The following is a 13,972-nucleotide window of genomic DNA, read 5'->3' as shown; positions in this document are numbered from 1 at the left end:
AAATGACATAAATTTGACAAACACTAATATAAATGACAGATGTTTAATTTTGATGTTTTCGTTTACATAAGTTAGACAGTAACAAAGGAATAGTCTTTATTCTGATTTTGATAAAGGCTTTGGTAATCTCAATGATTTTCTTTATCAAAATCAGGATCAAGGACAGAAAAAATATCAACATTGTCTTCCATGTCATCACAATCCTCACGACAACCATATGGTGCCTGACTAGGTCGTCTGGAGCGCTGTCCAGAAATATTCCACATTTCAATAGCCGGGACCGGATCAAATGATGCTATATCTTCAGTGTGAAACATAATGAATAAAAGATCTGATAAAACAGTTGGACGCAATTTTGATCGCCAATTATTCTTTACAAGTTTCATCTCAGAAAACCCCTTTTCTGCATCAGTAGAATGAGCAGGAAGGGACTTTATTTCAATCTCCCTTTTGATTTTTTTTTATTATGTTTTTTTTTCTGTCTGTGCGTCTGTTGGTGTGTCCTTCAGTTCATCTGTCTGTCTATCTGTCTGTCCTGCTTCAGGTTAAAGTTTCTGGTTTAGGTAGTTTTTGATGAAATTGAAGTCCAATCAACTTTAAACTTAGTACACACCTTTCTTACTTTAATGCCAAATTAGAGTTTTGATCCCAATTTCAAGGTCCAATGAACATATAAATTTGTAAACGTAAACCATTACAGGTCAAAGTATGGTCTTCAACATGAAGCTTTGGCTCACAATGAACAGCAAGCTATAAAGGGCCCAACAAATTCAATTGGGAAAACAAACTGTTTAATATATAATAAAAAACATGAAACAAGAAAAATTATGAATACACATCAACAAATGACAACAACTGAACTAAAACAACATTTGAATGTACATGTATGATAGAAATATTTTGCATCACTTCATAATTATTTTTTCTTCCAGCAATATCAAAATTTAGTGAGGCAATCATAGACTATTGTGCCAACACTGACAAGGCCCCAGACCCCTCAGTATCAAAGGAAAGATTTGAACAGGAAATAGGATCAGCCTTTGATGTATTGTTTAACTCCTGGTTACATATCACTAAGGAAATGAAGGTAGGTAAAATGCGGTAACAGAGGTGCTTTGAAATGAAGCACATAAAAAAGGACTGTTTTTATTTGTTTGTAATTAAAAGATGTGGTATGATTGCTAATGGAGACAAGTGTCCACCAGGGACCAAATGACATTTATAATGCTTGCATGGACTAACACCGTTTAGTTACCATATGTTGCCTTAGTTCATGCCTGTATAGAATAAGCTTAGTTCTCAAGTCTTCATCTCAAGTCTTCATGTTTAAATAATATTAAAAGGTCCAGTCATACTATCTAGTGTTTGTAATTTATCTTATACTAAAGGTAAGTTATAATGCACAATATGCCTTTAAATCGTAAATTTAAGGTTGAATATTAAAAAATCAACTAAGAAAAAAAAATGCTAGTAAGATCAAATAACACAATAATCGAACTAAAATCATGAAATAAAGCGGTAAGGAGCAATTCTGGTTCTCGTAACATGATGTTGAGTTCCAGTTTTATTTTTAAAATACCTTGTTTTTTGTGGTTTTTTATATGTCTGCATTTAAGCATACCGTAATTTGTTATTTGTTGAACATTTGATTTCAGTGTTTCCCTGTACCCATGAAATCCAGGAAAATTGGTATCCAAAGAATAATAATGAATTGACAGTTAGAGATTAAATCTTCATGTATCAAATGAAATTCTTTAATCAACTTGTCTATTATTTTTCAGTTAAGAGTAGCTATTGTTGAAGCTATAGGAAACATGTGCCATTTAATGGCCAGAGATAAACTGGAGGAACAATTACCAAAAATTCTACAGGTTATTTTAGGATTGTACAAAAAGCATCCAGAACCTATCCATGTTACCCAGGTACGCATATTAGAATTTACCATATCCCCGCTCTGAAGGAGGGGTATTCTGCATCAAATCTGGCTACCAATCAATTCTATGGAATATTTTCTGCGTTTCTCTCAGAAACTGCAAATTAAGTGAACAATAGCTCATCTTGACTTGATAATTTCTGCATACAGAAAAGATAGCCATACACTTTATGATTATTTCTAAGTTTAGATTGTTATAAGCTAAGGTCAAATCTGATAAGTAAAATAGATCAAAAATGCTTTGAGGATTTTGAACTAGTTTGTTTGTTCCAAAGAAGAATGACAATAATAAACAACTTTGTAAGGGGAGATAATTGTTTAAATTTTTAAAATAATAAGAACTTGGAAGTGTATTCATTTTTATTTGGTAAAATTAAGGTGAAATCATTTATGACCCTTTGAATTTAATGTTTGAATTCATATTCCTATTTTTAAAGAAGTGTATTTGAGTAGTTTATCAGGTCTAGTTTATCTATATACTGTATTTGAATCTTTATTGTTTTTATACGACCGCAAATTTTGAAAAAATTTTCGTCGTATATTGCTATCACGTTGGCGTCGTCGTCGTCGTCGTCGTCGTCGTCCGAATACTTTTAGTTTTCGCACTCTAACTTTAGTAAAAGTGAATAGAAATCTATGAAATTTTAACACAAGGTTTATGACCATAAAAGGAAGGCTGGTATTGATTTTGGGAGTTTTGGTCCCAATATTTTAGGAATTAGGGGCCAAAAAGGGCCCAAATAAGCATTTTCTTGGTTTTCGCCCTATAACTTTAGTTTAAGTTAATAGAAATCTATGAAATTTTGACACAAGGTTTATGACCACAAAAGAAAGGTTGGGATTGATTTTGGGAGTTTTGGTTTCAACAGTTTAGGAATTAGGGGCCAAAAAAGGGCCCAAATAAGCATTATTCTTGGTTTTCGCACAATAACTTTAGTTAAAGTAAATAGAAATCAATGAAATTTAAACACAATGTTTATGACCACAAAAGGAAGGTTGGTATTGATTTTGGGAGTTTCGGTCCCAACAGTTTAGGAATTAGGGGCCAAAAAGGGACCCAAATAAGCATTTTTCTTGGTTTTCCCACCATAGCGTTAGTATAAGTGAATAGAAATCTATGAAATTTAAACACAAGGTTTATGACTATAAAAGGAAGGTTGGTATTGATTTTGGGAGTTTTGGTCCCAACAGTTAAGGAAAAAGGGGCCCAAAGGGTCCAAAATTAAACTTTGTTTGATTTCATCAAAATTGAATAATTGGGGTTCTTTAATATGTCGAATCTAACTGTGTATGTAGATTCTTAATTTTTGGTCCCGTTTTCAAATTGGTCTACATTAAGGTCCAAAGGGTCCAAAATTAAACTTAGTTTGATTTTAACAAAAATTGAAACCTTGGGGTTCTTTGATATGCTGAATCTAAAAATGTACTTAGATTTTTGATTATTGGCCCAGTTTTCAAGTTGGCCCAAATCGAGGTCCATAATTAAACATTGTTTGATTTCATCAAAAATTGAATAATTGGGGTTCTTTGATATGCCAAATCTAACTGTGTATGTAGATTCTTAATTTTTGGTCCAGTTTTAAAATTGGTCTAAATTAAAGTGCAAAGGGTCCAAAATTAAACTAAGTTTGATTTTAACAAAAATCAAATTCTTGGGCCTCTTTGATATGCTGAATCTAAACATGTACTTAGATTTTTGATTATGGGCCCAGTTTTCAAGTTGGTCTAAATCAGGATCTAAAATTATTATATTAAGTATTGTGCAATATCAAGTCTTTTCAATTGCACAGTATTGTGCAATGGCAAGAAATATCTAATTTCGCAATATTGTGAAATAGCAAATTTTTTTTTAATTAATTTTAACAAAAATCAAATTCTTGGGCCTCTTTGATATGCTGAATCTAAACATGTACTTAGATTTTTGATTATGGGCCCAGTTTTCAAGTTGGTCTAAATCAGGATCTAAAATTATTATAGTAAGTATTGTGCAATATCAAGTCTTTTCAATTGCACAGTATTGTGCAATGGCAAGAAATATCTAATTTCACAATATTGTGAAATAGCAAATTTTTTTTTAATTAAGAGTTATCTTTCTTTGTCCAGTAAAGTAAGCAAGAAATATCTGCAAGATTTTTTTTTAATTGGAGTTATCTTTCTTTGTCCAGAATCAACTTAAATCTTTGTTATATACAATATACAATGTATATTCACTTTTTACTACCAACTGATAAATTTAAATAATCTTTACCATTCAGTGATAACAAGCAGTTTTTTTACATCTTAATATTTTATGATGTATTTAAATGAGTAGTAATTGTTGCAAACTCCATTAGAATATTTTAATTGAAATTAGTTTTGGAATAAGGGAAAGGGGGATGTGATTAAAAAATTGGGTTCAATTTTTCTCATTTGAAATTTCATAAATAAAAAGAAAATTTCTTCAAACATTTTTTTGAGAGGATTAATATTCAACAGCATAGTGAATTGCTCTAAGAGAAAACAAAAAAATTAAGTTCATTTGAATACATTCATTCTGTGTCAGAAACCTATGCTGTGTCAACTATTTAATCACAATCCAAATTTAGAGCGGAATCCAGCTTGAATGTTGTGTCCATACTTGCCCCAACTGTTCAGGGTTCAACCTCTGCGGTCGTATAAAGCTACGCCCTGCGGAGCATCTGGTTTTCTTCTATTTTAGGGATTGTGCAGTGTATTAGATGCAGTTTGTATAGAAGGGAATACAGTGTTAGAACCAAACCTGGATACAGTTTTAGGATTTCTTTTCCCACAAGTATGAAATGATAATTGGTTATATTTTATGATGTTTGATGTAGTTTTATGTCATAGCATTTAAAAAAATTATATCCTTTCTTAACAAATTTGCTCACATGTGCATAGTTTTCATCATATCCTTGTCATATTAGTGAAGTGTTTAGTATGTTCCTTATTCAAATCACTTTGACATGTTTTGGTCTTCGATGATTTTAAAAAAGGATTATAATTGGAAGGATTATGATTCAAGGGAGATAATCTGCCTTTTAAATTTAAAATGTAAAACACATATTAACCCGTTAGTCTGACTTACAGATTTGTTTTTTACTGATTTTTAACACAGAATGATTAAAAAGTGACTGTAAATAAATCCCCTCCTTTTTTTTTTACAGATCATTAATCCACCAGACTACAAAAACCCACAAAGCATAAAGAATCATAATGAAGTTCTTAGATGTTTGGCTATTATAGGTAAGTTTAGATAAGAATGATTGCTGTTAACCATTACTGCTGATTCATTTATTTTCGTCGGTACCAATTTTCATGGATTAAGGAAAACTTGCATAATTTTGGATATACAATTTTTTGGTTGACTATAAAATCAGTGATTAATTTCTGTTTCACTACAGGTAGAATAAAAAGAGTCTTACCCTTACTGATATTTAATGTTTTTGATTTGCCATATACTTTTGTGTTAACAACAGTTACTGAATGATCTAGCAGTATTTTTGATAGTTATGTATCATGATTATGTGTATTTTACAGCCAGGTCATTTTCTGGTAAATTGACTGGAATTTTATTATCAAAGCTAGAGAGTGGAAATGAGAAGATGAAAATAGGAATGCTAACAGTGTTCAAACATCTTATAAATGCTGCAAGTAAGTTATCCAAACTGTGCATTCTTGTCAAACTGTTTTCATACATGAAATTGTAAATGTTTAAAATTCTATACACAAACAAAAATTTGTGACCATGACATCACCAATTGATGCTGTCTAGGCTTAGAACTCAATACTGTTATCTCCTATTTGTACTTTTCTGGTCACTGAAAATAACTTTGTCCAAACTAATGATTAATTACTTAAAATTTAGTGGCTGATATTACAGACATATTTATGATGATAATTCTGGAAATAAGGTATTGATTGCCTTACAACAGGTCACTGAATTATTTCTCTACAGATAATTTTATGAAACATTACAATTGTACCTAAAAGAGGGTAGCAATGCCCTTTGTTGTCAGGCGTCAAAAGGTCATATTCAGCTACTGTAAGGGTCAAATTGGTTAAATTTAACTGTTATATATAAAGAAAACTGTATTGTGTATAGTCGCAAATAACTATCTTTACCGTCAATGTTTCAAAACAAATAACTCAAAGAATCAATGACCATTCTGTTTTCTAAGTATTTTAAATGTTTTATATTTTATTTAATTTCTAGCGGAATCCATGCAAGATAAACAGGAAGTAGTTGTGTCTGGTCTCAAAATGATGCTCAGTGAACAGAATAACAAGGTAACCATGACAGCTTTTATACTGCAACTAGTTGTGTTTATTTCCTAAATATAGTAACACAGCTATATTTTGTGCAATGTCGAATTCATCATGGAACTCTTTTTCCACAGTCAGGGGTTCAATTAAGGATGAAAATAAGTTGGAAATTTGTGATACAATTTAAATAGCTATGAATTTATTTTTAAAAGTTGCAGTATAGAAACAATATTATGTTAATGTCAGAAGAATATCAACTATTTTGTATGGGGCTGAGAAACTGTGGAAGGGCTCGGTAGAACCTCACCCTTTCTCAGCCTCATACAAAAAAGTTGTTTATTTTTCTGACATTGACCTGACATTGTATATATACATAGTCATTAGTTTCTTGTGTACAATTTGGAAATTAGTATAGCGTTCATTATCACTGAACTAGTATATATTTTTTTAGGTGCCAGCTTAAGGATGCCTCCGGGTGCCCGAATTTCTCGCTACATGGAAGACCTGTTGGTGACCTTCTGCTATTGTTTTTTTTCTATGATCTGGTTGTTGTCTCTTGAACACATTCCCCATTTCCATTCTCAATTTTATATTCAGACAAATTAAAAACACTTTTGATTATTTTGTTCCCCAGAATAACATTTAAAAAACAAGTATAAATGGCAGTAACTAACAGCAAGCACTAGACTACTGGTTGCTGCTGGCTTTGGTAATGCACAAAAAAGGTGGTTAGTTTAAACAAATATATAAGCTCTCATCCACACCCCCTTAACTTTGACCGGGGTGATACAACATTACTAGTGACATTGTTATTAAAATAAATCATCAGTATATGCATCACATATCTAAATGTGTATTATAGAATATTAATGTAACCTACCTCTTTGCAGCTGAAGAAAGTATTTGCCCAGGTTGTAATTGCCATGGCACATCATGGTTATCTAGAACTCGAAGGAGGACAACAAATGATAGAGTTCATCATAAAACAGTCGGCACTCAAAAATGATCCTCCAGTAAGTCTGCTCTCAAAAAATGAGCCTTCACTAAGTTTTAACAGTCTGCTCTAAAAAAATAAAAATAATTCATTGCCTATTGGAAAGAGATTAATAAATACATACCTAAATTTATCTGTTTGGCTACTTTTAGAATTTTTAGGTAGAACTAGTGTCACTTGACACATTAGTAATGTAAAGAAAAATAATCCAATCTGTTAGATTTAATGCAAAACAGATTCTCTTATAGAAATTCTTCACCTAGACTAAAGTTTTTCTAATTATTTTAAAACTTTCTCTCTTAATAGCCATAACTCTTCCATTTGTTATTTACCATATATGATTATTGTTTTGTTTATAATTCAGGGTAAAAAGTCCCCCGATCCAGAGTATGTGTCTAACCAAGCGTTACGTACTATGTGTGACCATGTTCTACAGTTTATTGTTTTGTTTCAGGGTAAAAAGTCCCCCGATCCAGAGTATGTGTCTAACCAAGCGTTACGTACTATGTGTGACCATGTTCTACAGTTGTTGACAACCACAGTGGAGGATATGGAACATGTAAGATTAGCCGTTACTCTCAACAATACTGTTATTTCAGAAATGATTGCAAGTTTATTATACCCCCGCTTTAAAAAAGGGGAGGTATACTGTTTTACCTCTGTCTGTCCGTCAGTCCGACAGTCAGTCCGTCCCATGAATATTTTTCGTCGCATTTTTCTCAGGAACTACAATATAAGGATTTCTGAAATTTGGTTTATCTAACTCAGCTATACCGTGTGATGGGTTTTCAGATTTATCAATTGACAACTTCCTGTTTACCGAACACTTGTATGATTTTACACATGATAGCCAAGTTGAATTCTTCGTCACACTTTTCTCAGGAACTACAATACAAGGATTTCTGAAATTTGGTTTCAGGATTTATAAAAGTCAGCTATACCGTGTGATGCGTTTTCAGATTCATCACTTGACAACTTCCTGTTTACCGAACACTTGCATATTTTTACACTATTTATTTTTTCGTTGCATTTTTCTCAGGAACTACAATACAAGGATTTCTGAAATTTGGTTTCAGGGTTTATCTAACTAAGCAATACCGTGTGATGCGTTTTCAGATTGATCACTTGACAACTTCCTGTTTACCGAACACTTGTATGATTTTACACATGATAGCCAAATTGAAAATTTTCGTCACACTTTTCTCAGGAACTACAATACAAGGATTTCTGAAATTTGGTTTCAGGATTTATAAAAGTCAGCTATACCTTGTGATGCGTTTTCAGATTCATCACTCGACAACTTCCTGTTTACCGAACACTTGCATATTTTTACACTATTTATATTATCCACTTGCGGCGGGGGTATCATCAGTGAGCAGTAGCTCGCAGTTTCACTTGTTATGTCCCCTGTCAAGGACAATGGGTGCCTTAATATCAACCATGGCTGTCTCTCTTTTTTTTCCATCATTCTGTCTGTCTTTCCATCTATCCTTTTGTCCTCCTTTTCATCTGTCCTTCTGTTTGTCTTTTAGTCTGTCCATCTGTCTGTCTTTCCATCCGTCCTTTTTTCTGTCTTCCCACCTGTTCTTCTGTCTGTCTTTCTATCTGTTCTTTTGTCTGTCTTTGGATTTGTCCTTCTGTCTGTCTTTTAATTTGTTCTTTTGTCTGTCTTTCCATCTGTCTTTCTGTTTGTCTTTCCATCTGTCTTTCTGTTTGTCTTCTTGTCTATCCTGTCCATCTTTTCATCTGTCCTTCTTTCTGTCTTTCCATTTGTTCTCCTGTCTGTCTGTCTGTCTGTCTGTCTGTCTGTCTGTATTTGTTAATGTGAATAATGTGACTGGTTCAGTACCGCATTAATAGGAATTCCCGTTCTGATATCTAATACATATATATTTAGAGTGAAATTGCAATAATTTTTCTCCTATTTTGTACATTCTTCATTAATGGCAATAACATGTGCAAGCAATAACTTCTGAATTGATAGTATTCCATTACAGCGACAGTGATCAACAGAAATTGCAAAGAAGAGAAATGAAAAAAAATAAAAAAATAAAAAAACTGAAGAAAATTTTAGACTATACTTTATAATTCTACTAAAAAATCAGGCACATCATTTAATGTGTTTTGCAAAGGTTTTTGAGAATGAACCCAAGTAAGTTTTCATTATAATTTTCAACAATTTAAACAATCCACAAAATTACAAACCTTTAACCTATGGGCTGAATTAATGATTATATACTGACTAACACAGCTAACTTATTTATTAAACTTGTTTATGAAAATGTTTCAATTTATATTTTATATATATTTAGGTTTTATGGCCATATTTGTTAGAATTAATTATCCCTGAACAATATACAGAAGCTCAAGGAGTAGTATGTAAATGTTTGTCTCACTTGGCTACTAAGAAAAGGAAGGAACAAACAGAAGATTATGAGATAGATTTTGAAACTCAAGGTAAGTTATTTATATACCAACGCTTACTATTGCTGTAACAAACTGACCTAAATTTCTATTTCAGCAGTTCTCTCATTCAGTTAGACACCAACGCTTACTATTGCTGTAACAAACTGACCTAAATTGTTATTTCAGCATTTCTCTCACCAGTTAGATGCGTCTAATTTTTCATATTATAAAATGAATCATACCAAATCTGTAGTGTATTTGGATATAAATTCTTTTTTAATAATTAATTTATTATTTCGTTTTACATCATATTCAAGATAATCTACTGCCCAGTACTTTAGGTGTAAACCATTTAATAGTCTTCCTTTAACAAAAAAATGTTTCATTTATTACCTTGAATTCAGAAATTATTGCATGCATTTATTATTGTGATTTTGTTATTTTAGACTGAAATTCAATTTTAACTTTTGCGATACTGAGAAAAATCCTGTTTAATTCATATAAAAAATTTCAAAATGTGAATTTTAATTATTGCAATCATAACCCTGTTGAATTTTTTGCAATAATAAAAACATTGCAATAATTTGTGAATTTACAGTATTGTAAAATTTTCAGCTAATATTCCCAAACCTGAAGCTTTGATAGCTAGACTGATGGTACTAGCAGGACGACCACAAAATGGTAGAAACAGAGGGATACATGTACTCACATTGATGCAGGGACTGGTTCCTAATTTAAATGAAAATCTGGTAGAGCTATGGGACACGGTTATACCTAAACTAATCCAGTATTTGGAAGGTGAGCTATTTGCCCTTGAAAATTGTTTGATGAGTGTTTACAAACAATGAAACATAATAAATTGATTTGAGACTTGGTCTTAGTCCCTGTATGTTTGAATAGGTACCAGGATTATAATTTAATACGCCAGATGCACATTTCATCTACATAAGACTAAGCAGTGTGAATGTGTATGAAAATAAGATGAAGCATGAGACACATTTCCACAGGCAACCAAAATGACCTAGAAGTTAGCAACTATAAGTAACCCTACATCAACAATAATAAAAACCCATACCACAAGTCAGCTATGTATATTTTGTAAGATGTATAGACAATCACCCTTTTCTTATACTCCAGTAACCAGGTTTATATCTAGTTTCAGGAATATCTGTTGTTTATAAATATATGTGATAGATTAAACTAAAAAATACATAAAATTCATTAAATGAGTCCATACAGGTAATATTCAACCTTGACTTCCGTTGAACTTAGACATTGTATCTGAAATTAGGGTTTATTGTGTTTCTTTTTGAAAATATTTTTCACCACAAATTATTTTTATGCCCCATTTATTATGCCCTATTTATGGGCATTATGTTTTCTGGTCTGTGTGTCCGTTATCCGTCTGTCTTTTCGCCCGTCCTGCTAAGGTTTAAGTTTTTGTCCGAGGTAGTTTTTGATGAAGTTGAAGTCCATTCAACTTGAAACTTACTAAACATATTCCCTATGATATGATCTTTATAATTTTAATGCCAAATAAGAAGTTTTAACACATTTTCACGGTCCTTTGAAAATAGAAAATGATAGTGCGGATGGGACTCCCTGCACTAGCGACACATTCTTGTTTGTATTATGAATTGTAAAACTAACGTTCTTCATCTTATATTGTGTTCCTAGCCAGTTTATAAATAGCTACGATTGTTGTTTCAAGTTTAAACATATTTATTGAATAATTGTGATGCTGACCTCCATTGTTTTATTTTAGATGCCGGTAAAGAAGATACCTGGAACCAGAAGAATTGGGAGGATTTGTCTCTCAAGGTATGAGGCCCCTTATGGGGTGTCCATGTCCTATACATTGTCCTATAGATCATCAAATTATCAAGTATATTTGGTGTGGTGATCAAATAATCACTACAAAAAAACGGCCAGGAAATCCCATAATCAAAAATCCCATAAGGAGGCTCAGGTATGAAAAACAAGTATTTTAAAATTGACATTCTATTATGGAAATGGCCACTAGATATATGTAACACATTACAATGATTTTGATTGATGAATTGTAATTTATTTATACACATACATTTGTTGAACCAAAGATTATCATGATAGAATTATTTGACTATATTTTCAGTTACTAAGTAAAAGTTTAGATGTAGTAGACAATGAAGAATGGATAGCTGAGCTTGGAGAAGTATTTGGACAACAGATACCTATGTATAATAACTATCCTGACGAAAAGGTAAGATACTTATATATACTGTTACGGTAGACTTGAGAATCTGTTTCGATTGAACTATTGACATCATACCACCATGATGACGGCGTCAGATATTTTGTTAACTGGAAAGTTTGTGATGTCCAGTAATGGCAGACAAATAGGGATAAGGTGTATTGTTTTAAAAAAAAAAAGGACATAGATATATTTTATTCTGGATCTTTGAAGGGTATATGGCTCTTTTTCAAGCCAGTATCTTATATCCCCTGAGCCGTTCGGAAATAATAGATATCTTATTGCAATTATTGTTTTATAGGAAAAGATTATATACAAATTTGTGGCAATTATTTTGAAGAAAATTTTCATACTTAAGTTGAGGTATAAATGACTTAAGGTAAATGGGGTGTCTAAATTATGATTCATAGAATTTTCTAATAGTTTGCCAAAATGAAGTTTATTTCATGCTGGTTTAAAAATAATAATAAAAAGGATGGGTCACAGGGCTTATTTTCGCTCTACATGGTATTCAAAATTGACAGATTTTGAATAGATTATGCATGGAAAACCCAATTTTCTGCAAAAACGTGTAAGGAATTTTGAGATAACATACAAGAAGATAGCTTTAATTTCATGCTTTCAGTTAAGACCCATTTTCTTGCTACATAATAAAATTGGTAAATTCCTAACACATTCTATTGTAAAAGTACCATTATGTTAATTATCTGCCCTTGCTTTCGAGTAACCTCCCCTTATGTGGCAAAGTTGGAAAAAAATTAATCAAACATAAGTTTTCTGGTTTTTTTGGAAAATGACGCAGTCATTGTTCCATAACTGCCGACCTGATTTCTCTGCCTACCGCGCTTGGTTTCGTATATACTAATTTCAATACAAACTGGAATGTGCTTGTGTTATCATTATGCATGAGCATTGTGTAGTAATCAACCAGGAACCAGTTTACAAACTAACTGGTTTCTGTTTGTATTCCACTACAGTCGAACGAAGTGTTGTAGTTTGACAGGAACCAGTCCAGAATTTTGTAAACTACAAAACGTAATCGGTTATTATCATTCCGTTTTGGTGTTTCATACTGACTTATATGGTTTGAATAAGCTTAAGACCCTTCAAACATTAATGTGATAGGTATATTTAAGACTGTTTTACAAAAGGATGAAACTGTTTTGCTTTAAAAGTCGTACTATAGTGATATATGTTATGTACGGATTTCCACTCTCACCGGTTAATTTCTTCTTTTACACGTGCTTTTGAAACTTCCTGTTTAAACATCGCAAGTTTTAAAATTGTTTTTTGAGTGAATTGAACTTATTTTAACAATCACGAAGCGTTCGGGAATCATTTCAAGCAGTTTCTTCTTCTCTTTGATGATGGAAAATTGGTTTTCTCAAGAAAAGGGGGGGGGGGGGGGGGGGCAGGAGGATTTTGAAAATAAATAACTCAGCCTTGATAATCACAAAAATAAATGGTTTGTTCTGTGGTAGTTTGAAAATAAATAACCTGACTTGCAATGTATTGAAAATAAATAACTTAGCAGGTCTATAGCTTCTTGGGCCTTCAGCAGTTCCAAAACCCTTCAAAATTTTTTTGGCCTCGCTCCGCTCGGCAAAATGTGTTTCACACTACTTCTGAAAGAGGCTAGGTAAACTAAATTAACTTTAATACTATATATGTATGCAATGCATGTTTATTGCTTGGGGATATATATAAATGATTCATTTCGTGAAGAAAATTATAAAATACTTAATCTAAGTATACCAATTGTCTTTTATAATATACTTATTACTATGTACTTGTGTTTCGTTTGTCCTGTATCGCTATGTATTATCTTAAAATGATGTATTTTATATTGTCCTCTTGTACACAAGTATGTGTCTGAGGTTATGAATGAAATCTTGAATCTTAAAATTTCTGCAGGGAATTATGATCTTTTCTGATTAAATGGTACATAATGACTTGACTATACATGTATTATTCATAATTAACAAATATTTAAAAAATTGTATGTTTTCGAATATATCATAAATATAGTTGTGAAAATGAATAATCAGTCCCTTGCTTTAATGAAAATAAAAAATCTTGCTTCAGTAGTGCAGAAAATGAATAATCTGTCCTCTCAGTTTACAAAAATAAATAACCGATCAAA

At 32.0% G+C, this 13,972-nt stretch overlaps 1 protein-coding gene across 1 annotated transcript in view; it reads left to right on the top strand.

The window, feature by feature from the left end:
• LOC134720551 (maestro heat-like repeat-containing protein family member 1) overlaps positions 1–13,972 on the top strand; it is a 50,425-nt gene that overhangs the window by 6,247 nt on the left and 30,206 nt on the right. The window contains exons 6-17 of the mRNA XM_063582871.1: positions 933–1,087; positions 1,782–1,922; positions 4,632–4,724; positions 5,098–5,176; positions 5,471–5,584; positions 6,147–6,220; positions 7,087–7,209; positions 7,645–7,749; positions 9,503–9,647; positions 10,212–10,394; positions 11,362–11,417; positions 11,731–11,838. Coding sequence (XP_063438941.1) covers positions 933–1,087; positions 1,782–1,922; positions 4,632–4,724; positions 5,098–5,176; positions 5,471–5,584; positions 6,147–6,220; positions 7,087–7,209; positions 7,645–7,749; positions 9,503–9,647; positions 10,212–10,394; positions 11,362–11,417; positions 11,731–11,838 — 1,376 coding nt within the window. The remainder of the gene's footprint in view (positions 1–932; positions 1,088–1,781; positions 1,923–4,631; positions 4,725–5,097; positions 5,177–5,470; positions 5,585–6,146; positions 6,221–7,086; positions 7,210–7,644; positions 7,750–9,502; positions 9,648–10,211; positions 10,395–11,361; positions 11,418–11,730; positions 11,839–13,972) is intronic.

This window comes from Mytilus trossulus, chromosome 6 (genome assembly GCF_036588685.1).
Source record: "Mytilus trossulus isolate FHL-02 chromosome 6, PNRI_Mtr1.1.1.hap1, whole genome shotgun sequence".
NCBI lineage: Eukaryota > Metazoa > Mollusca > Bivalvia > Mytilida > Mytilidae > Mytilus > Mytilus trossulus.
Note: the sequence above shows the minus strand (reverse complement) of the source record. Positions and strands in the feature narration are given on the sequence as shown.